The sequence below is a fragment of the Malaya genurostris genome, chromosome 1 (genome assembly GCF_030247185.1).
Source record: "Malaya genurostris strain Urasoe2022 chromosome 1, Malgen_1.1, whole genome shotgun sequence".
Taxonomy (NCBI): Eukaryota; Metazoa; Arthropoda; class Insecta; order Diptera; family Culicidae; genus Malaya; species Malaya genurostris.
The window spans coordinates 157,705,065-157,731,266 of record NC_080570.1 but is presented as its reverse complement, the minus strand read 5'-3'; the positions used below and the strand labels follow the sequence as shown (position 1 = coordinate 157,731,266).

Sequence of the window (26,202 nt, the reverse complement as noted above, 5' to 3'; positions counted from 1 at the left end):
TAATTTGTTGCTAATTTTTTGCTAATTAGTTACGATAATTTCGAATTTGTTGCTCAATTTATTTCATTTTTTTTAGTACTTCGCTAAGTTCATATGAAGTTAGCGACGTACTCAAGAAAATTAAAACAAAAATGAACGTACTCAAGAAAATTGAGCAAAAAATTCAAAATTACCGTAACTAATAAGCAACAAATTAATAACAAATTATTCACTGGCTTCGATCTGTTTTGAAGCATATTTGAAAAGAGAGACTTCGCTAATTTCATATGAACTTAGCGAAGTACTAAAAAAATGAATTGAGCAACAAATTCGAAATTATCGTAACTAATTAGCAACAAATTATTCACTGGGCTACGATTTGTTTTGAAGCATATTTGGGGGCATTGCAGTGCACTTCATATGAACTTAGCAAAGTACTCAAAATTTTTTTTTTAAATTGAGCAACAAATTCAAAATTACTGTAACTAATTAGCAACAAACTATTCACCTATTTGCGTTATCATCGGCGAGAGGTGCCTCGCTGAGTTCATGTTCATAAAAAGTATATAGCCTGTACTCGGCCAGTTAGTAGAAAACCCGACTTCGTTCGGCATGTCGGTAAAGACATTGCGCTTCGGTGCAAGTTTTTAAGTGTGTTGCAAGTACCATTAATTTTACATAATCATAATCATTACATAATATTTTAGAGTCATCTCTAATTTCGGTAGGCTCAAAAGTTTAAGCACCCCTAAAAAGTCCTTTTGCAAAATTCGTACTAAATCGGGTATGGGTAAGTGGTGCCGCCTGGCGGTTAAAGCCGATAGAGAAGTGTGGTAGAATTTAATCTTCGGTATCCTGAATACAGCCCGCTATCTTCACTGATGTACGTGAGTTGTGCATATACTGAAGAAAGCCGGTGGTCTTCGGTCGAAACAATAATGAGCATTGCGAGTAATTGCCATAGTCACAGTGTTGTATTGTCTTTCTAAGTATTTGAAATCGTCATTAGAAATGGAGACTTGGAATTTTCAGCATTAAGGTAACAGAGATATTTTGGCCCACTTTGTGAAAATAACTCCCAAATGTTGTACTATCTTTGAAAAACCTTTCCGCAATAGGTTTAATTTAATGTGATTAGTTTCAAATTGATGCAACATGGGTTACATAACTTCGTCTAAATCCATGAAGTTTGATAGGTGGGCCAAAATATATGAAGTGCCCAAAATACCTCTGTTGCCCTATTCATTCTGTAAATTCTGAACCAGAAATCATATCCAGATAAAATTTCATAGAAAGCTCTCGCATGTCAGTCCTATATCGATTTTCGCCATTTTTTTATATTAGCTTGAAAACTCACGCATGAACTCAATTTTGACGTAGGACTACGTCTTTGTTTTCTATATAGGGGTGCGAATTCGCCTCGTACGAGAGTCATTTCCATCCTTACTCCTGTTATTAGGGTCTGTGCAGACTTCTCTGCAATCGGGTGGTGGTGAGAGCACTTCGTCCGCGTCCCTTGTCGTCATTTATTAACACGTTGACGGACAATTGCGGCTATAGCCGTCAAAGCGAAGTTCACAATGTGGCATGACTGCTATAGCCGTCCAAAACGAAACGGTCACAAAAACATATAGTGTCAATTTTCGAACTTCACTTGTTCCTACTGTCCGTCAACGTGTTAAACTACCGATTCGTCAGCAATAATATAAGTTCACATCTCATTGCAAAATCAAAATGTGTTGTAATTTTATCTTATTTTTTCCTAATTAGGCTGTTTTGATACTTGGATTAGTGTTTATATGACCAACTACGGATTATTCTAATGGTAGGAGCTGGAGATTGTTGGTATCTATTGTCTTTCTCCGGAGCCTAGATGCCGCGTAGAACCCGGCGGAAAAAACAACTTAACCAATAATAAATCTACCGGATTCCTGTTTCCATGTCTCCATAGTTTTCCACATTCGGAGGGCGTAATTTTTTACTACACGTAATTTGTCCCTGCGATCTTGATTTCAGTTACACTGTCAGATCAAATATACACTGCTATTCATAACTGAAATTTTCGATCAATCAATCTGTGCTACTCTAGATTCGCTTTCCAAGAGAACTAACCGATTACGCTCATTGAGTCTGTACCTATTAGGAACGTCCCTACATGTTCGTTCGCACGGATCATGCTGGCGGCAATGGACTCGTCCCGATAGGTAGCCGACATCATGCGGATCATAAATCCGCACAGTACAGTGCGAATCACAAAGCGTTCCAAATGGTCCACAAACATAACTTGACTGAGTTATTTTTGCGTCGCTGGCCGTCGACGGGCCAGTCAAAAAGAATGATACCGTTTTTGGCTTATTTCATGCATTTTTCATGAACTGGTTAGCGGTTGAGCGGTATTTATTTCGATGGCACTTGGGATTCTGTTCTTGAACGAAAAAATTAGCTCTTCGTTGGCGGCTTTGAGAGTAACTCGGAATTAATTGGTGAATAACGCTTGTTTTTTTTTTTGTTTAAATGGCATCGTAAAATATGCGTACATATGGAGTAAGAACTATGAAACCGAATAAATAACAGCTCTCAGAAGTATCGTGATTTGCAAGCTATTTGTTACAGTGAAAATGCTCTAAGATTTATTTTTAGTTTTATTTTACAAATTGATTCGTCAAGTAAAAATCAATAAAATTCAAATGACAGTTGTTGAAAAACGATTCGATTGGCTGATAATTTGTTGCGGTGAATTTCATCTGAATTCTATAAGTTCCGAATCTTGGTAACATGGCAAATTTACCAAAAATGTAAATGCCAAATTATTAAATTTATCAGCCCAGCTGCAATCGTAAATCAAAAAACAATTTAGCCATTTTATTTTAAGAGTACAGGCAGGCTATAGAACAGAAAGCAAATTTATCATCAAACAACTTCTTTTACGGTAAGCAATGTTTAGTTGCGGGGTGAGATTGAATTTTTTCGATCATTTTGAAATTAAACCGATTCATCAAATTTCAGGTATGTGACGGAAGCGTTTTAGTTTTAAGTGCAGTTTTTTTGAGTAATCTTCAATCAAATTTTGGAATAGTTTTCTAGCAATTTTTTAAGCAGCTTCTGAAGCAGTTTCCAACAGTTCTTAAACAGTTTTTCGAGAAGCTTTCGAACAGCTTTTTGAGCAATTTTTGAAACAGTTTTTAAGTAGATTAGAGGTCAATTTTTCGAGAAACTTTCGAGCAAGTTTTTGAGTGGCTTTTAGAGCATTTTTCAGTTTCAGTTTTCAGTTCTCATTCATTTGGCTTCTCCAATATATGTTTCCACTCAGTCATTGCAAAAACTGAACTAAGTTATCGCGACTTTACGTCAAACCAACTGAAAATGAAGTAGTTTTTAGAGCAATTCTTGAGCAGTCTTTTGAGTAGTTTTTGAATCAGTTTTTGAGCAGTTTTTCTATTAGCTTTCAGGCAGTTTTTTAATGTTTTCGAGCAGTTTTTTATGTTTGTAGTTCGTGAAGTCTTTGAGTAGATTTCGAGCAGGTTTTGAATCAGTTTTTGTGTTGTTTTTTATCAACTTTCAAGCAATTGTTTGATATTTTCGAATAGTTTTTCGAAAAGTCTGAATAATTTTTAGAGTAATTTTGTTGAGCAGTTTTTAGAACAGTTCCCAGCAGCTTTCGAGCAAATTTCAAGCAGTTTTTCGAGTAGTTTTTATTTCCATACTCGCAAAAACAACAAATGAAAATTTCGAGCAGTTTTTCAATCAGTTTTATTGTTTTCAAGCAGTTTTTCGTGAAGTCTGAGCAGTTTTCAGGCAGGTTTTGAATAAATTTTTGTTGTTTTTTTAGTCAACATTCAAGCAATTTTTTCATATTTTCGAGCAGTTTTTCGTGAACTCTTTGAAGCTTCTAGAGCAGTTTTGCTGAGCAGTTTTTCGTAATTTATGAGCTGTTTTTAGGCAGTTTTTTGAGTAGCTTTTGAATAGCTTTTGGAGCAATTTTTGAACAATTTTCCAGCAGTTTTTTAGCAGGTTTCGAATAGTTTTCAGACAGTCATCGAGAAGTTTTGTGAGTAGTTTTTGGAGCAGTTTCGAGCAGTTTTTGAAGTGGTTAAGAGTAGTTCTTAGAAAAGTTTTGAGGTAGTTTTTAGAACAGTTTCCAGCAGCTTTCGAGCAAATTTCAAGCAGTTTTTCGAGTAGTTTTTACTTCCATACTCGCAACAACAAATGAAAATGAAGTAGTTTTTAGAGCTTGCTTTCTGTTCCAATTCTTGAGCAGTCTTTTGAGTAGTTTTTGAATCAGTTTTCGAGCAGTTTTTCGATCAGCTTTCAAGCAGTTTTTTATGTTTTCGAGCAGTTTTCCGTTAAGTCTTTGAGTAGTTTTCGGGCAGGTTTCGAATAAATTTTTGTGTTGTTTTTAATCAACTTTTAAGCAATTTTTTTATATTTTCGAGAAGTTTTTCGTGAAGTTTTTAGAGCAGTTTTGCTGAGAAGTTTTTCGTAATTGATGAGCTGTTTTTAGAGCAGTTTCCAGCAGCTTTCAAGCAGTTTTCAAGTAGTTTAAGCAGTTTTTAAGCAGTTTGCTTTTGAATAGCTTTTGGAGCAATTTTTGAACAATTTTTCAGCAGGTTTCGAATAGTTTTTAAACAGTTATCGAGAAATTTTTTGAGTAGTTTTTGGAGCAGTTTCGAGCAGTTTTTGAAGTGGTTAAGAGTAGTTCTTAGAAAAGTTTTTAAGTAGTTTTTGGAAGTTTTTAGTGGTTTTTATTGTAGATTCTATAGATGTTTTTGAGAAGTTTTTAAAATTTGGAAGTTTTTCGAAATGTTTTCGAGTAGTTTTAGGTAGATTTCAGATTTCAAGAAATTCTACGAGTAGTTTTTCGAACAATTTTTTGAGCAGTTTTTGAGGTGCTGGGGTCCACTAGGAGATTGATAGTACCTATTAGCTCTCTCCGGACAGTACCAGCCTAGATGCCGTGTGGAATCTGGCGGAAAAAAATGAACCAAGAATAGTTCCACTGGGTTCATGCTTCCATGTCGTATGAGGCGACATTTGCAGGAGTTTCTTTTTTCTTTCAGTTATTAGATATTTTCAATGTTTCAACCTGATTACTCTATTTTACTAAGTTATCTCTTCATTCAACCTATCAATTTCCGTCTAACTTCGGAGAAAAGTTTTATTTGGAATGTTTTCTTCTTCCATGTTATTGATTGTCTTTCAGGATTATAAATTGAATGATAAAAATCAACTATTGCTCAAATCCGTTGATATTACAAAGTTAATAACAGAGATAGCATACATCGGTACATTGAATACATAGTAAAAAAACACTTGATATTAATATTTCAAACAATAAATTAATATTTTTCTCGGTAGCCGGCTGCCCAGATCAACCAATATAACCAATTATTAATTTTAATAAATAATTAAAATAATGAGGCGGAAATAATAAAGAATCAAGACGCGCGTGAAATCTGTTGACCTTTATTTGGATATTTAAAATGATTTTAAAACTGTTTAGAACATGTCAATGCAATGAATCAACTATTTTGTCTAAATCCTATTCACTTGTTTATTTTGTATCAAGTAATTCCATTTATAAAAATTAGGGGAGTTTTTATTCTTTACGCGATAGTATTGCAAATTTTTCTTCAGTTTCCTCGAATAAGAGCTGTGAATCAAGACTTCCCGGGACTTCAATATAGGATATTGTTGAAACGTTCACTCAGGAAGTCAGTGAGTTTAGTGGTGCATCCGAGCATCTTGAAACCGGAACATACTGAGTCGTGCGCGAATAATGCTAATACTGAAAATTTTACTAACAAATATCCTTCTCCCGTGACACTTGTGGGGTGCGCAGTAGTATATACGGCCTCTAGTACAATTTCAGCTAATCCTTCGTAACGGAATAGCAACCAGGGGTGGTCGCTCAAGCTCATCGTAAAATATGCGTACATATGAATTAACAATTCGGAAGCTTCCTTTACTGTAGTCATCTACTTGATATTAGGCGTCATTATTGGAACGATCGAAAAAATTTCTATAAATTCTCTTAACAGCTGACATAACTCGAAACCTCCATCATTACAAATTACATAATAACTATCTATCTAGCATATTGTCTCCGCTGGCTACCGAGTGCGTGTCGGTCATAAGTATAGCAATATCCGATACCCGGGAGGAAGAATCCGATCATAAACCGCCACCGGAGTGTCTCAGATGAAAAAAAAACCGCAAATTTAATCAGCTCGTAAGAAAATTATTTTCTTTGAGTGACTCCTTCCTTTTTCCCAACTTGACGTATGATTGTGCGATATCCCCCTCGCAACGGTTTTGTTTTGTCAATGTTCGAGTCACCTCCTCCTCCTCCTCCTTCTCCTGCAGTGCAAATCCACCCCAGACGAAAATGTCCGATTCATTTCGGCTCGGTATGTAATTATCATTATTGCACTTTATTTTTTGCTTTGAATCGCACTGTTGCAATCATTGTTTGCTGCATTGATTCGGCATGGCATCGCTTCCAGTCGGTCCACTTCCGGTGTCCAATCCGGAGCGCAATTCGAGGGGGTAATCACGACGACCTGGCCGGATCGGATGCACTCATCGCTCGGTCGTCATATTTAATCATCATCCACACAGATGGTGAAACTGGATTGTGCCGACATCCGATGAACACTCGGTGATATGAACCAGAGGGGCGTGGAGAGCTGGCTTTCTACTTGACACCTGAATAATCGTGTGAAAAAATGGAAATGGCGCAAGGTTCGTGTCAAGATTGCAGGTCATTTTAATCGGGGTAGATAGAAGATATGCACGACGATAGCGACAAACCCCTCAAAAGTTTAGCACAAAGAGATCCGATGAGACATTACTGAGTTCGTCTCTTTTTCAGGACGGCGGTGATCAATCAGCTGTCGACGGTTGGCGGGTTTGGAGGTAGCGGCAGACGACGACAACCCCACTTCGGTGTTAGTAGGTGATGAAGGTTTTCAGAGCGAATGTAAAAAATAAAATGTGTAACATCCGTCGATGGTGCAGCAGCCGCCGCCACTTGGCTGCCTCGGTCATGTGCTCTGATCGCATCTTAATCGATTCCTCAGTGCAGCCGCCTAGTCGAAGGCTTATGTAAGATCGTGCCCGAGCTGTGAGAAATAAGTTTAGAATTGATTCGCAACCGGTTAGATTTTACTGGCTGTACCGAAACCGGAGCTGGAGGAATTTTCAGTACATATCAACAACGGTTCGCTTGTTCGTCGTATTTTTTTTACGATAAGCTCATTCATTCGTTCGTTTCTGATTAAGATTAGAAATTGCGATTCCAATTACCGCTACATTAACCAAGTTTCGTGTTTTTGGTTAAGTAAAAATGTAACATTCACCGCATTTTTTTTAGTCCTGATTCTCGGTTGATGTTCAGAGGAATTTGCGATGCTCCCCCACAGCTGCTCGGCGGTTGCAATTTTCCGTTTGATTAATCTCATTTTCTAGTGAAAATAAAAAAAAAACTGCACGCGGCTTAAGCTAGCATTGATGACTTGTCTCGCTCCGATAGATTTGTACACCTCGGTACTTGCAGATGTGGTGCAACCTAGACCTGGCGAAAGTGAGCCCAAGCTAGGCCCGGATAGGCCGCACAGTTTTATGCGATGGGGAGTGAAATTGGGTGTGCCGTTGGTTTGTTAGCTTTTCGGAGGAAATTGGCCCAGGGCACTGGAGAAATTGATGCGGAAAACTGCACCCGTGAATTGATGTTTGTATTTCAAGACGAACAAATTAATCTAATATTAGCTTAATTTATTTTTGTTTGATGTGGTGGACGTAGCTTGATTAGTAAAACTATCGCCTTTCACCGCAGCCTACTTGGATTCAATTCCCAAAACAGCGGATCGGAAAGATTTTTCTGACTCGAACAGGTCAAATTATCATATTCCCCTTTGGGAGCGGGTCATTTCGCCGAATGCCATTTTGCCGAAACTCGTTTCGCCGAATAGGTCGTCGGAAGCGGCGGCCTCTTGCATACAAACATGTCAGCGCCTCGTTTGCCCGGTCTACTCATAGCTAGGTTTCTTTGCTTTTGTTAGGTCCGAACGAGCGGTAGCGAGGTCGGAAAGCACATGAACCAAAACGATGTGGCGTAGCCCCATTAGATATTTTTTTCATTTTCACTTAATAAACGGAAAATACCACATACATTTGCCTGGTAGGTACACCTATGCAATTGCTTTGATGCTTAGTAGCTAATAGTCAACAAGTTTTCTTGGAAACTCCGTTCTGAGATTCATGAATCAATCTTTATTCAAGATGTACAATTGTAGGTCAACAAAATGGGCGTTAACGTTATCATCCTTCATTTGTCTTCATTTTTAATCAATTCTAATTACGATTTTACAACGATTTCGGGATTCGGCGAAATAACCCTTTCGGCGAAATGGCTTTCGACGAAATGACCCTTTCGACGAAATGGCTTTCGGCGAAATGTCATTCGGCGAAATAACCCTGATCCTTCCTCTTTCTCTGTAGAAGGGATGTAGAATTGTAGGAAAACCCAACTTTTGATCGAAGGCTCTTAGTGATATCAGACCAATCGACTCAGTTCGATGAGGTCGGAAATGTCTTCTTGTGTACGTGTGAGCAACTTTCTGTGCTTTTTCTTTCGGCACAATTTTCTCGGAGATAGCAACATTTTTTTAACATTTTCTTTCAAAAATATTGTGTCAAAATTTCACATCAATCGGAACAAAACTATCAAAATACTGCGCCCCAAAGTGGCACCTCTTTAATTTCCGAAACGATGAAAAAAAATTGAACGCGTCTTTCTGAAAATCAATTTTTCAAAGTCCGAGAACACGACCCTGCAAAATCGACTGAACCGATTTTTTTCAAACTTGAAACATACTTTCTTGGTATAAAATGATATAAAAGTTTTTGATTTTTTTCTATTTTCTTATAATGATAGTTCTTTACCTCAAAATTGATGGAAAATTAAATGCTCTGTTACTGCCTTATTTTTCAATAATAATATAAGGAAATTTGACTAAATATTGTATAAATGATGCTTTATAATGTAAAAAAAAGTTTGAATAAATTTGCTTAAGCTATTTCTCCGTAAAAAAAATACAAAAAAGGTCTTAGAATTGCTGGAAAAACCGACTTTAAAACGGAGCATCGGAGGCCCATAGTGTTATATCGACTCAGTTCGACGAGATCGGAAAATCTCTCTCTCTCTCTGTGTGTGCACTTTTCGAAGTAAACGCGTTCAATTTTCTCAGAGACGGTTGAACCGATTTTAACATAAACTTATACTCGTTTGAAAGCTACTATTGAGCATTTGAAGATCAAATGACTACGACTTCTGCTTCCGGAGATATGATGGTATAAGTGACGTAACCGACAAAAAACGTTGTTTTTTACCGCTCTGATATATATAAGGGTGCGAATATTTTGGGATCCCGCCTGATTTCGTAAGGCGGTGGTACACAAAAGTTTGAGCACTTCGAAAAAAGTCCCCATACAAAATTTGAGCTGAATCAGATATGGGTAAGAGGTGCTGCTGTTTCGAGATGACAATAAATCTCGACGTTTCATGCAATTCTAAGACTTTTGGCATCAACAATTTTTTTTCGATTTCGAAAATTTCATGTACCCCCCCTATAGTGATTTTTCAAGATATATGAAAATTCCACTAAGTGGACTAAAGACTGCCCCAGAAAGTATGGACGCACTTTGATTTCGCGGTAAATAATTCACAAGTGTTAGATATTCAAATTTTATTCGATATACTGATAATATTAGACTACAACAACAGAATATTATTCCTAATTCTTAACTCAGTGGTAGTCCGCGTTCTGGCAACGCAAATGTCAAGTACTAGGTTGGAAAAATGATGCCGACTGTGTGACATAAACACTTAAGCATGCTTTTGTGAACTACTCGAATCAATCTGAATCAATTGGTGTCAACTTTAGTATCCGAAATTATTTAATAAAAGTATGAAATATATTTTCATGAGACTGTTATGAAAGAAGAGATAGGCATTATCACACCACTAGGTGGATTAAGAAGGGTTTTTGATTCAAATTTTCCCCAACTTCCCCCTTAAGAAAATCTATTTCAATGGAATCTCCCTTAGTGAATTGTGTAAAGAAACCTTTTTCATATTATTCTATTTCTCCTATATATCACAGTAAAAATTCCCCGAAATACAACAAATTAAAAAGGTTTTAGAAAAGAGTTTCGAAGATTTCTGTAGCATAATACTACTACATTTACACACCACATTTGAATTTAAGTTAGTGGAAATCTATTCAATCATATATGAGAAAGTGAAGTGAGCTCCATTTTATTACATTTGTTTACTATTCTCGGTACTTCCGGAACCGAAAGCTGGATATCAGCATAGTGACATTCGGTTCATTCAACCATACACTAATATGACCTACAAATCTTTTTTACGATTTACTATTGCTAGTGAATTTCATTTGGATCCGACTTCCGGTTCCGGAGTTACAGGGTAATATGTGTATATTAGAGAAAAAATGTGCACTCAGTTTTCTTGGAAAATGTTTAGCCGATTTCCACAAACTAAGATTCAAATGAAAGGTCTTGTAGTTTCTTTAAAATATCTAGAACAATTTATCCGGATTCAACTTCCGGTTCTGGAACTAACGCGTGATAAGTGGAAAATTATCAATTTTATAAGTATTTTTTCACGAACGAAATACAAATACAAATCCCATAAAACTATCTGATAAATTCTTCTAGTTAGCAGAGCTTGTTAGTTTGTGGACATATAAACCTAATTCTACACCCTTATCCTGTTTCGGAAGCACCAAAAGTGATGAAGAAAACCTACAAAAATAGAACTAACTTCGATTTCTCAGCGATGCTTGAACCAAGTTTTATAAATCTTGGTTAAAATTAAAGCTCACATTATCTCAAAAGCTACTGTGAAATATCATCCGGATCCGTCTTCCGGTTCCGTAGTTACAAGGCGATGAGTGTCAAGGTTTTCTAACCGCCATATAGAATGACAATATGTGCAACACCGGTACGTGCATCGTGGAAGAAGAAAACACAACACGAACGATGCGTGCTTTGTTCTATTTCGTACACGTTATAAAGAATACGAAACGGTTACAGATGTCTGCTACTGGTGTGTGATATTGGTAAAAGACTTTTAGCTATTTTATGATAAGTGCGACCGAAAGATTGAAAGAATGTCAATGAATTCAAATTTATTTGGAAAAATAAACATACATCGGAATTTCAAGCTTCGCGATGTAAATGCAATTTACAGTAATGCAGTAATACCGTGCCGGTGGTGTAGTGATGTCAATTATAACAATAATTATAATGATCCTACTACATGTTCTATGCTACTGACTCATGCTGTTTAGCGTGACTTACATATGCAAAAGTGATACCTAACAGAAACGCAGATTCGCTTCGTTTGTTTAATTGGTTTAATCAAAATAGAGCATGAGATAGTAAGTGCAGATTTAACTAGGCTCAAAACTGTTCCAATTTGTAGGTCATATTTGGTCACCTGAATCCGGTTTCGGAAGTATTGGAAATAGTGATCAAAAACTGCAAAAAGGATCTCGCTCACTTTTCTTCAAGGTGGCCAAATCGATTTTCGCAAACTTATAGGTTCAAAGGAAATGTCTTACAGTTTCAAACGGAATTTCTAAATTTGTTATGAATACCCCTTCCGGTATCGGAACTACAAAGCAAACAGGAATTGTAGATTTTGTTAAATTAAGTCCGAACAAACTTTTCTACTTCAATTTTTTTTGTTGTTGATTTTCACAGCACTGGCTATCACAACTGTAAACTGAGTCGCTACCAGAACGAGAAGGTGTTCCTAGAGATTCGAGGGTGGCTCCAATCCTGTACACTTCCGTTGGTTGTCAGAAATCTTCATTCTGTGACGATGCAAGTCTTTCCGACGAAGGAAGGTAGAAATCTTCGAGTGTTCTGCAGTCGCCTATGAAGAATTACCTGAAGAAATGGGAAGCTTCACCAAATGCAGCAAAAACACAATCAATTATCTTTCCGCATAAGCTTAGAGCTTCTTACCTTGAACCAAACAATGATCATTTTATCAAATTGAATGGTTTGGTGTTGACTTGGTGTGAACAAGCAAAATATTTAGGTTTGACGAATGACGAAAATCTCACTTTTAGGGATCACATATGTTAGAAGAAATCCTGACGAAGTGTAATAAATGTTTATATCCTCTCTTAAACACGATTTTTAAAAAATGAGTCTTTAGCACAAATAATGAATTTAAAACATTATTCTGAACCTTTTGTAGGAAACGCTTGAAATTTTTTTGAAAATCATAGATCAATTCCTAGCGGAGCAACCTGTTCGCTGTACAACGTCTTTCTATTCAGCAGCTCGTTGGCGTTCGGCGCCCAACCGTCGACGAAAAATCCCAAGATTAGAACTATCGATTTATTTGATCGCTGTCGGACGGTCGGTCGGTCGGTCGGTGCGTACCCGCAGGTACCCAGCTGACACACCCGGCACTGACCGGGCACTTTCTTGTAACCGTTTGGAACGCAACACAATCGAAGGATTACGGCCGGTCACAGAAGCCATAGGAAGACAAGGTAGAACGGGGAAAGAAAAAGTGAAAAGTAGAATCACTCTTCTTCGCCTTCCCTTCGGCTTCCCTTTTTGGGTTCAAGTGTAAACCTGATTCCCTAGCGAATGCCGCTGTTCACTTGTTGTTTTGCTTCATGTAACAAATGTTGCCCAACAGCAGACGCAGTTTCTCATCCGCTTCGGTTCGAATTCGTAGGATCCCTTCAGGGTCCCAATTTGTTGATGCCGCGTGATGCCGTAGAGAAGAAAAAAAACCACCACAAACGGATAGATAAATAGCTGATTTTGCGTTGGAACTCTTAAAAACATCAAGTTCCATGATAAATGACGTCCTGTTTTGCCCTCCTGCGCTGCATTATTTTGTGCATCGTCACGGAACGCTGGTTCACGCTCTGGATTCCTCCCAATCGGATGGGCTCTGTCAGACGAACCCTGATTTCAGTGATCCACTCGTGAGTGCACCGAACGCGCGTGTATGTCTCTCGTTCCCGTCCCGTTGGACTGCAAGGAAATGATATAATTAGACACGGTGGACAGGAGTAAATAAAATAAAATTAAAAAAAAAAACGACACACGCTCCACTACGGCTAGCCTGGCGGAACGGCAAAAGGCTTGCCCAGAAGACGCACTACTCGGCTCTTGACAGCAGCCTCGGATCGGACCTGGAGGGGACAGCGCCGCGGATGTGTGACACGACCGGAAGAGGATCATTACGGACGAGTTACGGTCTCCGCCTTGGTTTCAGCGTTGTTCTTTATGCGTCACTCGAAGGGCTTTAGAATTCAAACAGCAGAGGACTAGAGGAGTAATAGTCGAGAAACGGTTGCGATTTGGTTACCTCGAGGAGCGGATCTTTTTTTTCTTTAAATCACCCCGTTTTCTGTCAAAAGCTGATCGGGTTTGAATCGTTCCGTTGTTGTTGTTTCCGATGATGATGGTGGTGACGTGCTTATTTCTTGGCATCAACAGTCTTTACATTTTATTTTTTTGCATCGGACACGACCTCGTCGTCTCTGCAGAAGAGAACCGGTTTCGGGGGATAAGTTTTCGCCTATTCATGCATTGACTGGAGAGTAACCGCTGTTGTTGTTGTTGTTGTTGTTGTTGAAACCAAAGCAGAAGAAAAAGAAGACGATTGGACGATCGTCCGGCTGTTGTTTTACTTTGTCTGTGAGACGAACTATTTGTTTTCAGTGTACCGTCCGTCGTCACACGCATGAAAATATTCGGTGGATGAGATGCCGCGACCGGTCCGGGGCAAGTATGGATGGAGTATGCCAAGCCTTTTACATCATCCTTCACACATCGTCATCGTCATCGCCATGATCATCATCATCAGCTTCCATACTCACTGCGAGCGGTCGTTGTTCCGTGGGGAGACGGACATTTTACCAGTGGATGTGTCGTTCGTATCTGTGTGTTTGTGTTTGTGTTTCTATCCGAGGAGCAAAGAAGCTGCGAAGGAAAAGGTGAGGTGGTGGAATGAGCTCATCCGTGTTGATGAGCCTCGGTCAGAGTCAGGCTGCTGGCTGTGACTTGACTTGATGCGGGAATTTCAAGGTTGAACGGTGGTTAGGTCGATGGCGCACAATGACGCGCAATCGTGGTCAGAGGCTTCCCCCTCCCCTTTTTTTTGGGGTCGTTTCTCCTGCCCTCGCGTATCGATTGATCTGTAGAACGAAACATCTAAATCAGTCTCGCCAGTGTTTGGGGTATTTAAAGTTTTCGATCCAGCTAAGCAGCGAGCTTCGAAAGACAGTCAATCGGTTTACAAAATTGATTTATAACTCACAATCAGTTATACCGCCAGAAGTGTGCTTTCGATTGGAAACGAAAGTAGACATAATTTATTTCGTGGAGTAAAAATTTTTCCAGCTGAGCAATTCCAGAAATGGGTAGACGAAAAAGTGACAAAATTAGAATTGACCTTCTCCGATTTGGATGAAACTTTGCACATGGCTTCAGTATGGCAAACCATGGCAAGTTTTGAAGTGATTGAGAGGTCAATCCGACTCACGACTGATTTTTAAAAAGGGCGACTGATTTTGAAGAAACAGCTACTTTTAGAAGAAAGGATATCATGAACAAATTTATTGCCTTTAACCTGTACAATAATATTCTACTGTTTAAATTATTATCTTTCAACGAGAACTTTTCGAATATATCTGAAGAATGGTTTTAGCTGTAACTTCTTCATTTTTCAAAAGGCACGGATGAGATAGCCATCATTCTTTAGGTTTTAATAAGAGCTTTAAAATAAAAATTATCAAAAAAAATCGAAACCCTGATTGTTTTTTAATTTAATTTTTTTGGTTCATTTTGAAATTATTGAGAAAAAAAATCAAATATTTTTTTCAGTGTATATTTTTTTTAGAGTGCCCAATCGATTCCCTACAACTTCTTCCTGGACGCCATTTTTGTACAATTAACGGTTTCCGAGTTACAACGATTTGAAAAAGGCAATTTTTGTGATATGCAAAAATACATACGCCCTTTTTAAAAATCAGTCGTGAGTCGGATTGACCTCTCAATCGGTTCAAAACTTATGGTTTGCCATACTGAAGCCATGTGCAAATTTTCAACCAAATCGGAGAAGATCGAGTCTGATGATCTGCTAAGCATTTCTGGAATTGCTCAGCTGATGTTGATCCGACAAGCGATTGATTTTAAATTTGGTCAGCATCTAACGAGGGGAACAGATTTGGAGAAAAAATATGAACGATTTGTTTTATTCTTGTTAAGACGTCGAGCAGCCTGCCTTGAGATAGTTTTAAACAATCTCACAACACATGAAGAAACAGTCTTATCAGGGTAGTTTAACGAGCAAAACGATTTCCCCGGTTAGGAGAGAGCTACGGGTTCGAGTCCCGTCTCTGCGGTAGCTTTTTCGAAGTATTCAGTTGTATTCGTATTTCTTTTTGACTTTCTCGTAATAGAAAGGCTATGCAATCACTGTGGAAAACCGACTTTTGAAAGGAGGCCCGAAGGCGAAAAATCCACAGAATTCCAATGAAAATGATTGCCTCTCGCGCTAGCCGAACGGCGTATAAAAGAAAATCCACAGAAGGTCCACTTGCTGTTGTGGACAGTAAAGACTTTTCCAGAAAGTATGGACGCACTTTGATTTCGCTGTAAATAATTCACAAGTGTTAGATATTCAAATTTTATTCGATATACTGATGATATTAGACTACAACAACAGAACATTATTCTCAACATTTGCTACTTAGTCATTGTAGACTAACTGGCGCACCTTCTTGCGAACGTTCCTCATTAAATTCCGTACAGACTTCTTGACGACAAGTTTTGACACTTTTTTCCGAACTTTTTCGAACTGTTGAATGGTTTCGGCTGCCGAGAAATGTTTCCTAAAATGTGCCTTCGTTAATGCCCAAAATTCCTCAATTGGTCGAAGTTGTGGGCTATTTGGTGGATTCATGTCTTTTGGGACGAAAGTGACATTTTTGGTAGTATACCTTTCTACCGTTGATTTCGAGTAGTAGCAAGAAGCAAGATCTGGCCAGAAGACAACAGGATCCTTGTGGCTTCGAATCATGGGTAGTCGTTTTTGTAAACATTCCTTGATGTAAAGGGTGATTTTTTAAGAGCTTGAGAAGTTTTTTAAACAATAAAACGCATAAAATTTGCAAAATCTCATCGGTTCTTTATTTTAAACGTTAGATTGGTACATGACATTTACTTTTTGAAGATAATTTCATTTAAATGTTGACCGCGGCTGCGTCTTAGGTGGTCCATTCGGAAAGTCCAATTTTGGGCAACTTTTTCGAGCATTTCGGCCGGAATAGCCCGAATTTCTTCGGAAATGTTGTCTTCCAAAGCTGGAATAGTTACTGGCTTATTTCTGTAGACTTTAGACTTGACGTAGCCCCACAAAAAATAGTCTAAAGGCGTCAAATCGCATGATCTTGGTGGCCAACTTACCGGTCCATTTCTTGAGATGAATTGTTCTCCGAAGTTTTCCCTCAAAATGGCCATAGAATCGCGAGCTGTGTGGCATGTAGCGCCATCTTGTTGAAACCACATGTCAACCAAGTTCAGTTCTTCCATTTTTGGCAACAAAAAGTTTGTTAGCATCGAACGATAGCGATCGCCATTCACTGTAACGTTGCGTCCAACAGCATCTTTGAAAAAATACGGTCCAATGATTCCACCAGCGTACAAACCACACCAAACAGTGCATTTTTCGGGATGCATGGGCAGTTCTTGAACGGCTTCTGGTTGCTCTTCACTCCAAATGCGGCAATTTTGCTTATTTACGTAGCCATTCAACCAGAAATGAGCCTCATCGCTGAACAAAATTTGTCGATAAAAAAGCGGATTTTCCGAATGGACCACCTAAGACGCAGCCGCGGTCAACATTTAAATGAAATTATCTTCAAAAAGTAAATGTCATGTACCAATCTAACGTTTAAAATAAAGAACCGATGAGATTTTGCAAATTTTATGCGTTTTATTGTTTAAAAAAGTTCTCAAGCTCTTAAAAAATCACCCTGTATATTTCTCTGTTCATTGAAGCAGTGGTAATGAAGGGTTTCGAAATCTTACCGCAGCTACAAATTGCTTGCCAGACCATAGCTTTCTTACCAAATTTTTCGACTTAAATCGATGTCTCGGACTGTTTTAACAGTTGCCCTTTTCGCACCGTATAATATTGTGGTCCCGGTAAGGATTTGTAATCGAGTTTCACGTAGGTTTCGTCGTCCATGATTATGCAGTTCAAATTTCCAGCAAGAATCGTATTGTACAGCTTTCGAACTCTCGGCCTGATCGATGCTTCTTGTTTCGGACTATGTTTTGGTTGTTTCTGCTTCTTATAGGTTCGAAGATTCAAACGTTCTTTAGCACGAAGAACATTTGACTTCGAAGTGCCCACGCTGATCTATAAATAGAAAAACAAGATATAAAAAAACTATTCTTTCCATAGAAACCACGATGATATAAATAGGTATAGGCCCATGTTACTTTGATATTAGGATATTCAATATACATCACTGAAGGAATTTGTTCGCCAATAAAGACTAGGTTCAGTCAACATTTAAATGTTAGTTCAAATAAACCCATAAATAAATTATACATCAAACAGTTATCAGTGTTTCAATAAACAACGGTTTAAGGTAGGAATTTCTGAGTGGGTATTCCACTAGAAATTTCGTCCTGTCTGCTTCATTATCTCGGGTACGACAAACCAATCTGCCGCATACCTCTCCACACTTCTCGGTGAAGAAGCGTTCTCATTTCTATACAGTAAGGATTGGGTAATCTCCGGAGCAAGATCATGTACACGTTTCTCTATGCTTTCATTTATTACGTACTCGAGAATTTTGAATTCAACGTTCTTTTCTAAACTGGATATAAACTCAACTACCAATTTTATTAAATTGTATTTGAAATACATCCTCCATATATTGACACAGTTGTTCTTCTAGTATGATTTTACGTTTCTAGATTTAAATAAAAGGTCTTGCGATTCTGTTTTATTTCTTTAATTTTATCCAGATCCGATTTTCGGTTCCAGAATCACAAAAATACTTCCGAAAATGAAAATATTGTCTATATTTGTTCTTCAATTTCAACAACATTTACTTCAAATGAATATCTAAATCCAACTTCCGGTTCCTGACTTACAGGGCGAAGTGAGTCAAACATTTCACTTTCAAATGCGTATTTTTAAAAGTAGCGATGAACATAAAAGTCTTGAAACTAGTCGGTAAAATCTTCGAGTTTACTAGAATTGTTAGTCGATAATTTGTTAAATTCTTGTTAGTTGACAGCCTAACAAAGTACTGGAAGTTTTCTGATTCTTTGCAGTAAAGTGGTCGGATTTCAGAAAATTCGTCCGTGAAAGTAGTAAAGGTTTTCAATATTACCAAAAAGGTCCAGTTCAAATTTCGGTTCAAGAGTTCACTGTGGATTCGCCATAAACTACTAATGACAAATTAGTGTCGGAGGACACAAAGTTTAGAATAAAGCTTAGACAAAAAACAGTACCTTTCTTTTATATCGAATAATTGCCTCCTGTTCCAACTTCCGTACCGTCGTTCCGGGTGGGCACGGCACTACGAACCGTGTGGATCCGAAGCAAACCGTAACCTTCATGACTGATGGCGTTGAATTTTCCCGTGTGGTGGTCCTATTCACGTATATATTATTTTCTCAGTAGCTATTCGAAAAGCCTACTTAGCTTGTATGTTTTATTTTCTGCTAGTAATCGAAGTAAACTATTTTTATTTGTTGAATCGATCCATTATGAAACACACTAATGCCATTATTCATTCACAACGCACTCCGAAAATTGGCCGTTGACACATTCTCGCGCACCTGCCTGCCTACCTTCGTTGGATTTGTTATTATTCCGTTGTCATAACAGCGCGATTGATTTCAAAACATTTTGGTTCTCTTTCCTGCTCACTTGGGCACTGCTCGTTACAGCGTGGTTCTCTGCTCTACAAACGGTACATCACTAATCGAATTATTTTGTTTCCGCACACTTACGATTGATTGAGCCTTGTATCCAAAGTAGACACTGGCGATTGATTGCGGCAATCTCAGAATCAAGGATTATCGCGAATCGCGATTCAATTGATGAGTTGCAACGCACACAGGTAGGCTAATCGGAACCATTTTTTTTCTCTGTTGGTCGGGTCACCGGTGCATACGTTAGCACACACATACACATTCACACGCGCAGCACAGAGCTCAGCCAGGAATGATGATGATTGCTGTTCTTCCTTGCTGCCTGTGGCCCTACTGAGCAATAGCTATTGCCCCGTGCCAGAGCGAGACGTACGATCAGAACAACCACCTGCCGTTGGTGGATTGGAAGTTTTTCCTGTCTTGCTGTAGAACGAGGATCTTTTTTTCTTCCTCAAGTCGATGTTAACGAACTGAAAACTATAACTTTATCCTTTAAACTACTTCTTCTCGTCAACTAATACTCCCGGCAATGTTTGCAACAATCTACTATCAGACAAAAAACAAGCATTTTTCATTTAAACCCGACGCGCACCCGGACAACGAGGAAACACACATCTTGCAGCAACGAGCTCACGAAACGGACTGATCGAACTGGTCGAAAAGTGAGAACCGAATAGGTGCACGAAAAGCCGTTTGTGCGTTCGCTTGTGAGCCGCTTGAGGTAAACTTCAAAAACTAATATCGACTAACATCTCCTGCAGATGGATTCTGTAGGTGCTTTGTTTTGTTATAATGGAATTCTTCAACCTGTCAGCAGGGTTGCCACATATACAGATTAATCTGCATTTTACAGATTTTTCAAATAAATTAGTGACCAAGATTCTGTATATGCAGAATACAGATTTTTGGCAAAAAATACAGATTTGTACAGATTTTTGATAGCGTGGATTACAAATTGTATAATGATCGAGTTAAAATGTATTAAACAATGGTATTGATTTTTTTTCAAAGTGAAAACATTATCCTGACATCATAAAATTCAGACTAAGAAAAGTTTTGGTTTTTTTAAATTTGGGTTCTAAAGACTTTTCATTCCGTTGTGCTTCGATTTCTTATCAGTTCTATATACAGATTTTAAATACAGGTTTTTTAGCTCCCGATACAGATTTACAGATTTTTCTTCTGAAAAATGCAGATTTAAATGTGGCAACCCTGCCTGTCAGTGCATCTTACAAAATTTCCTAGTCGATAATGAATTCCACTCGGGTGAGCATTTGTCGCACCTGTCTAGCGGAAGGTGTTCCTATGATCAGTCTGTTCAACTGCTGTGAGCCTACCGACGAGGGTGACGAAGAAAACGAACCGTCACGTAATCCGATTCCCGTCCAGCTCAGTACAATCTACAGCGAACTGCTCCGACTGCCACTGGTTGAACCGATTCCGACCGAGGTCTGCCTGCAATGTGCGGATAAACTCAAGGAGATTGACCAGTTTCGTCGTAAGGCCACGAAGGCCTACGAAGAGTTACAGACGAAGGTAAGCATAGCGCAGATCATCAACCAACTCGACCAGAGTAGTTTGGGTAGCGTGCAGAATGATCGCCTGGAGGAAGACTTTGCCGAAGATTTGATGGCAGAAGATGAGCTTAGCAGCAGACTGAAGATTCCGTTGGCAGCTGGGGAACAGCGGTGTGATGTGTGCCAAAAGATTTTCAAAAACAAAAAGATGTTATTTCGACATCAGGAAATTCATGCCAGTGAAAACAAATACAAGTGCCGTTACTGTGGCCGCTGGTTCCGGGCCAGAAGTAGTTGGTACAACCACGAGCTTAAGCACCGGCATGCGGTCGGACGGGAGGAGAAGCTGGAACACGAGTTTCTGTGTGAAATTTGTGCCAAAGGTTTTAAAGCGAAAAACCAGCTGCGGTACCACCTGGAAATAGTTCACCAAGGCATCAAACGTTTCCGTTGTGACATCTGCAGTAAGAGTTTTACCAGAAATGGTTCACTGGCTGAACATAAACTGATTCAGCATGCCGGTATCAAACAGTTCTCGTGCAACATTTGCGGCAAAACCTTCGGTAAGGAAGATTCCCTCAAGACGCATCAAACCGTACATTCGGGTAAACGCTTTCGATGTGAACAGTGCTCGAAAACGTTTTTGAAAAAGGCATTTTTGAATGCTCACATCGCCAAGACTCACCCGAGCGATAACATTCCAAAACCCGCCTCTTGTCACGTCTGTCAGAAGGCATTCACTTCTGCGTATCACCTCAAGAATCACCTGTTGATTCACACAAACGATCGACCAGAAAAATGTCATTTGTGTCCGGCTTCATTCCGACAGAAACAGCAGCTCAAAGTGCACATGTATCAGCACAACGGAAAACCATTCAAGTGCCAATTTTGCGCTGCCGCTTTCGGAATTCGTGCCCGACTGAAAGCACATCAGGAGAAAAATCATTCGGCCGATATGCGGAATATGGCAGCTCAACAATCAACGCAACCATCGCAGATCATTAACGAGCCAGATTTCGGAGACGGTGCAATTAATGAGGAAATTCTGAACGAAATCTGCTATCAAATCAACGCCAATCAGATTGTCTTGCAGAACATCGAAGACGACGGGGTAAATTTAATTTACAGCAGCAACGAACACATCGTCTTTTTCGACGATGGCAATAACCTGTTGCCGGACGAGATTGAAGGTGTTGATTCGATCGGTCAGCTGTACGATTTCACCAAACAGGGCTACAATCTACCAGCTGCCGAAGACCAACATACAGATGCAAACAAAAATCAATAAAACTACAATCACTTAACTTTATTCGCGAGTTTTTTCTCTTTTTTCATTTTTCTCCGAACAGCCTCACTCTGATCCAGGTGACTTTGGAAGAAGTTAGCTTCCTTTCGAGCCTGGGCGATTTCAGTTCGCAGTTTCTGCTTGAACACGGCACGCTCGTAGGCCAAACGTTCGCTCAGGTGGATCCACTTGAAGCGCGGCAAGTACTTCATGCTCCATAGAATATCACAGAACACCGATTTTTTCTTGGTGCTGATCGGTCGGGTATTGAGATGCTGTACGATTGCTTTGGCCACTCGTTTTCGCTTGAATTCCACCCATCCTTCAGTGTACCGAACCATTGCCAGTTTTCCTTTTGCCGTTTTCTTTTTCACTTTGCCATCTGGAAAATTGGAATAATGGAATCAAGTTACCTTCTGTTAGTATTCTAAATTTTAATACCTTTTCGTTCTGGTAGTAGATAAATTCGGCCTACTTCGCCGTATGGTTCCAACAGCTCTCGAAGAATAGTCACATTCATGTGCTTCGGAATGCTGGAAATATAGATGATGCCCGGCTTTCGTTTTCTGAGAGGTGTTACCAGTTTCACCTTAGGCTTGGATTTCCCATTAACAATGTTAGGCTCATCTTCCATGTCTCCATTGCCGTCTTCATCCGAGGACTGTTCTGTTAAGTTTAGATCGTCGGAATCAACCTGTTCATCTGCACTTTCTGAGGTAGCCTTTACATCTGGATCGATGTGCGATTGTACATCCGATTCTTCCCATAGGGACGTATTGTTAGATCGTCTTTTGACCATATTTGTGTACGTTTTTGAAACAATTTTAAATATTTACACGTTTTTCTTTCGATACGCGCTTCACTTGCTGTTCAATGTTTATTCCCCTAGAATTTTTGACGTTTTGAACTGTTTCCTTATTTCTTTAATCATTATGTTCGTATCACGATGATAAATGGACAGGTGGCGAGATTTTTCTATGGGTGAGTGCGGAACAGAGATGCCATTTATACAGATTTATTTGTGTTATATAGATTTTTACATACAGATTTCCTCAATTTAATACAGATTTATACAAATCTTACAAAAAGTAAGAAAGAAAAAATTAAACTTTTCTGTCTGAGCTATCTTTTAGTGTTTGATTCCAGTGACGAGATAAAAGTCTATCAATCAATGGACAAATCACAAATTAATTGAACAATCCAATCAGCATGGTCACCAGATAGCGTTATGGTGATTGTTATGACATATCCCATGCATTTAGAAAAATTCTCGACGAATTTTTCAACTTACTTGAGTTTGAAAGAATGCAGATGTCAAAACCTTACAAATATGGGTAAGAAAAACGATTATTCACGTGTTGTCATCAAACATATGATTTCAAATTGTCCTATACTCTTGACAATCTCGGATGAAATTTGAAATTTTCAGTTCACATACAGATTTGTTTTAGATGATAAAACATGAGTAAATAGACTAGTCACAAAACTTTTGATCATAATTTATCAATTAATCTCAAAATCCAACCAAAAAAACAAAGAATATCCCAGATATGAAAACAGTACCCAACCTCACTTCTTCGAATTTGGTTTTTCATGTTACGTTTTCTCCATAAATATCAATCAAACATACCACGGAAAGTTACTGAATCATTAATGATCGATTTTTTTACCAAATTTTCACACGTTTTTGTATGTTAGTATTCGACTCATAAGAAAAAGAAATACAAGGATCAGCCCCATGGGGTTGTTCGAGCCATTGATATGGAACAAGGCAACCAAAACTTCTAATGATCTACAATCAAACAGTTCAATCAATCGTCACACATTTGAAGCAGCAATTGCACGAGAGTATGCTTAGATTGATCTTGATTAGGAACCAACACCAAACATCGTTTCATAGCCAACGAAATTACACCAATATCCCAAATGTATGCAATTATATCTTTGTATATACTAGCGATACGATTTTGATATTTAAGCTTCTCTTCGCCAAGCTTGTGTTCAAGTTTTGTATGCTAGCAGTTATAATAAACTTTTTCTCATTCTCAATCGAGTTCATCTTATACAAATTAGAAATTAATCTTAAGCACAAAAATTTACCCTGGGGTAGATGTCAATTTGTCAGACGAAACGACATTACATGGAATTTCATCCGAGATTGCATGACAAAAGATCAGAGCATACCAATACAATCGTTTTATGGCACTTTTTGTCTTGCTATCTAGCTACAACCTACCTCTAGCATGCTACGCGTAGAACTGAAATGTTAGCTATAATTTCGCTTCTATTTATAGATTCGCGTGCTTCCAACAGCTGCGCTTTTGCATCGATTGACCAATCAGAGCGATGCTTTCCCTTTGATATATCGCTTACTCCTTCAAAACCGTCGTCTATGGCAGGGAAATCCGATATGCCGGAGATTTTTAGCAGACAAAAGAGGACATTGCTCGTTTTTCGAAATTCTGTCTAGTTTTTTAATAATGGATCAACTAAGGGACGCGAACACTACGCTACATTTCACTTTAATTTGGCGAGAAATATACACTACCAGCAAATACAAATAATAATACCCCTAAGTCTCATATAAACCGATCAAATATTTTTGGTTCACCAAAGAAACAAGTTGGCCTAGCCCATCCCTTAGTTTTGAGTTGACAGATTAGAATGGTAGAAAATAAACATATCTGGCAACGCAACATCGAAGTTGCTACGATACCAGACTAGTTTGTTTGTTGTTTTTCTGGTGGCATTCTGAATAATGAAGAATTTCGTAATTGTAGAAATTTCAACATCACTAGTGAATATGAATGTACAGGTGATCTAAGCGATTGAAATGCAAGTATTGGGGTTTTGAAAGGAATTGATGGAGTTTATAAGTTGGTTAACAATGCAGGTATATACGATGAGCTATCTGAGCAGGAATTTGACGCATAGTTTGAATAAAGATACTTTGAATGTGGTACTGGAAGACATGTTTGGTTACCATTTCAGAATATTCAAATTCAATATAAAGGTGGCCTTCCAAGTGTGTCAACTGCTCATTTCCAAGATGTAATCGGGGGCCAACATCGTAAATTTATCGATAATTGAGATAATGGATGCGATGACTAAAAGCTTAGCTTGTGAGCTAGAGTCGAAGAAAATTCGAATCTTACCGTTATCTTGACCAACATGGGTCGCGAGAACTAGAATCCATTCACTGATCGCAAAAATACCATTTCGCGTATCGGTAAAGTTCATGATTGTTGCCCGTCGAAGGCGACCCCAATGTAACGTGAGTAGTGAATTACCCCTATATATTACTACACATTCATTTACTGTAACACACATACATGTATCATATCTTAGAGAATAAAGCCAGTTGATTAATGATGCCCAAAGGAGACACACTCATTCTCTTACATGGTGTCAGAAGTGGGGTTTTCTACTTTGAAGGAGATGAGTACTTGATGATAGCAGATAGTTACTCGGGATACTTTGACTTTGCCATATTGAAAGAATCAAAGACTAAAGAAGTAGTGAAACAATTAAAACATTGGTTCTCAGTGCACGGAATTCCAAGGGTATTGTACACGGACAACGGACCACAATTTGCTTCGAGTGATTTCAAAAAATTTAGCCAAGCATGGTCATTTGATCACACTACTTCTAGCCCGCACTTTCCAAGAAGTAATGAGCTTTCAGAAAAATTTGTTCAAACATCGAAAAACTTATTGAAAAGATGTTCGCAGGATGGCTCCGATATCCAGATGGCATTATTGTTGTGCAGAAACACTCCTAGAGACGAACGATTGAAATCAGCTAATCAAAGATTGATGGGACGCATTTTAAGAACCACTTTGCCAACAGTTCAAAGTATACTACAGCCAAAACTGATCGAAGATGTACCAGAAATACTACGGGAGCAGAGAGCAAAGCAGAAATACTACGCTGACAGAGGGTGTAGAGTTGCGCCGGAGTTTACAACAGGACAATCTGTTGCAGTGCGGAATGCGAAGACTAAGCTATGGCAAAAAGGAGAAATAGTGAAGAAAGTGAATAAGCCGAGGTCGTATATAGTGCAACAGACCAACGGACAGAGGATTCGAAGAAATGTTCGAGACATCAAGCAAAGTAGTTCCACTAACAATGAACTCAACGAGCCTTTCATTGCATTTGATTACCCTGAGGCCACAGCCACGGAAACGGAATTACCTCAGCAGCCAGAGTGCGAAGCAAGCAGTTCCACAAACACGATGCAACAAATTCCGTTACATACAAGAAGCGGTCGTGTTATTCGTGCTAGAAGATTTGACGATTTTGAATACTATTAGATTGATTTAAACTATAAAAAAGGGGAGATGTAACGTGAGTAGTGAATTACCCCTATATATTACTACACATTCATTTACTGTA

General features: G+C 38.7%; 3 protein-coding genes across 3 annotated transcripts in view; 1 reads left to right on the top strand and 2 right to left on the bottom strand.

Moving 5' to 3' along the window:
• The window catches only part of LOC131426427 (partitioning defective 3 homolog), a 184,953-nt gene extending 165,319 nt beyond the window's left edge, over positions 1 to 19,634 (bottom strand). The window contains exon 1 of the mRNA XM_058589138.1: positions 18,580 to 19,634. Coding sequence (XP_058445121.1) covers positions 18,580 to 18,687 — 108 coding nt within the window. The 5' untranslated portion in view covers positions 18,688 to 19,634. The remainder of the gene's footprint in view (positions 1 to 18,579) is intronic.
• Positions 19,635 to 20,232: 598 nt separating this feature from the next.
• Positions 20,233 to 21,831, top strand: LOC131426425 (zinc finger protein 611-like). The gene has a single exon (XM_058589132.1). It carries the CDS (start codon positions 20,257 to 20,259, stop codon positions 21,808 to 21,810), a length of 1,554 nt encoding a protein of 517 aa, XP_058445115.1. The 5' UTR covers positions 20,233 to 20,256; the 3' UTR covers positions 21,811 to 21,831.
• LOC131426426 (uncharacterized) lies at positions 21,791 to 22,719 on the bottom strand. Its single transcript, XM_058589133.1, has 2 exons — positions 22,249 to 22,719; positions 21,791 to 22,189 (listed from the first exon to the last, which is right to left on the bottom strand). The coding sequence occupies exons 1-2, from the start codon at positions 22,604 to 22,606 to the stop codon at positions 21,819 to 21,821; spliced, it is 729 nt and encodes a 242-aa protein (XP_058445116.1). The 5' UTR covers positions 22,607 to 22,719; the 3' UTR covers positions 21,791 to 21,818.
• Between the last annotated feature and the right edge of the window lie 3,483 nt (positions 22,720 to 26,202).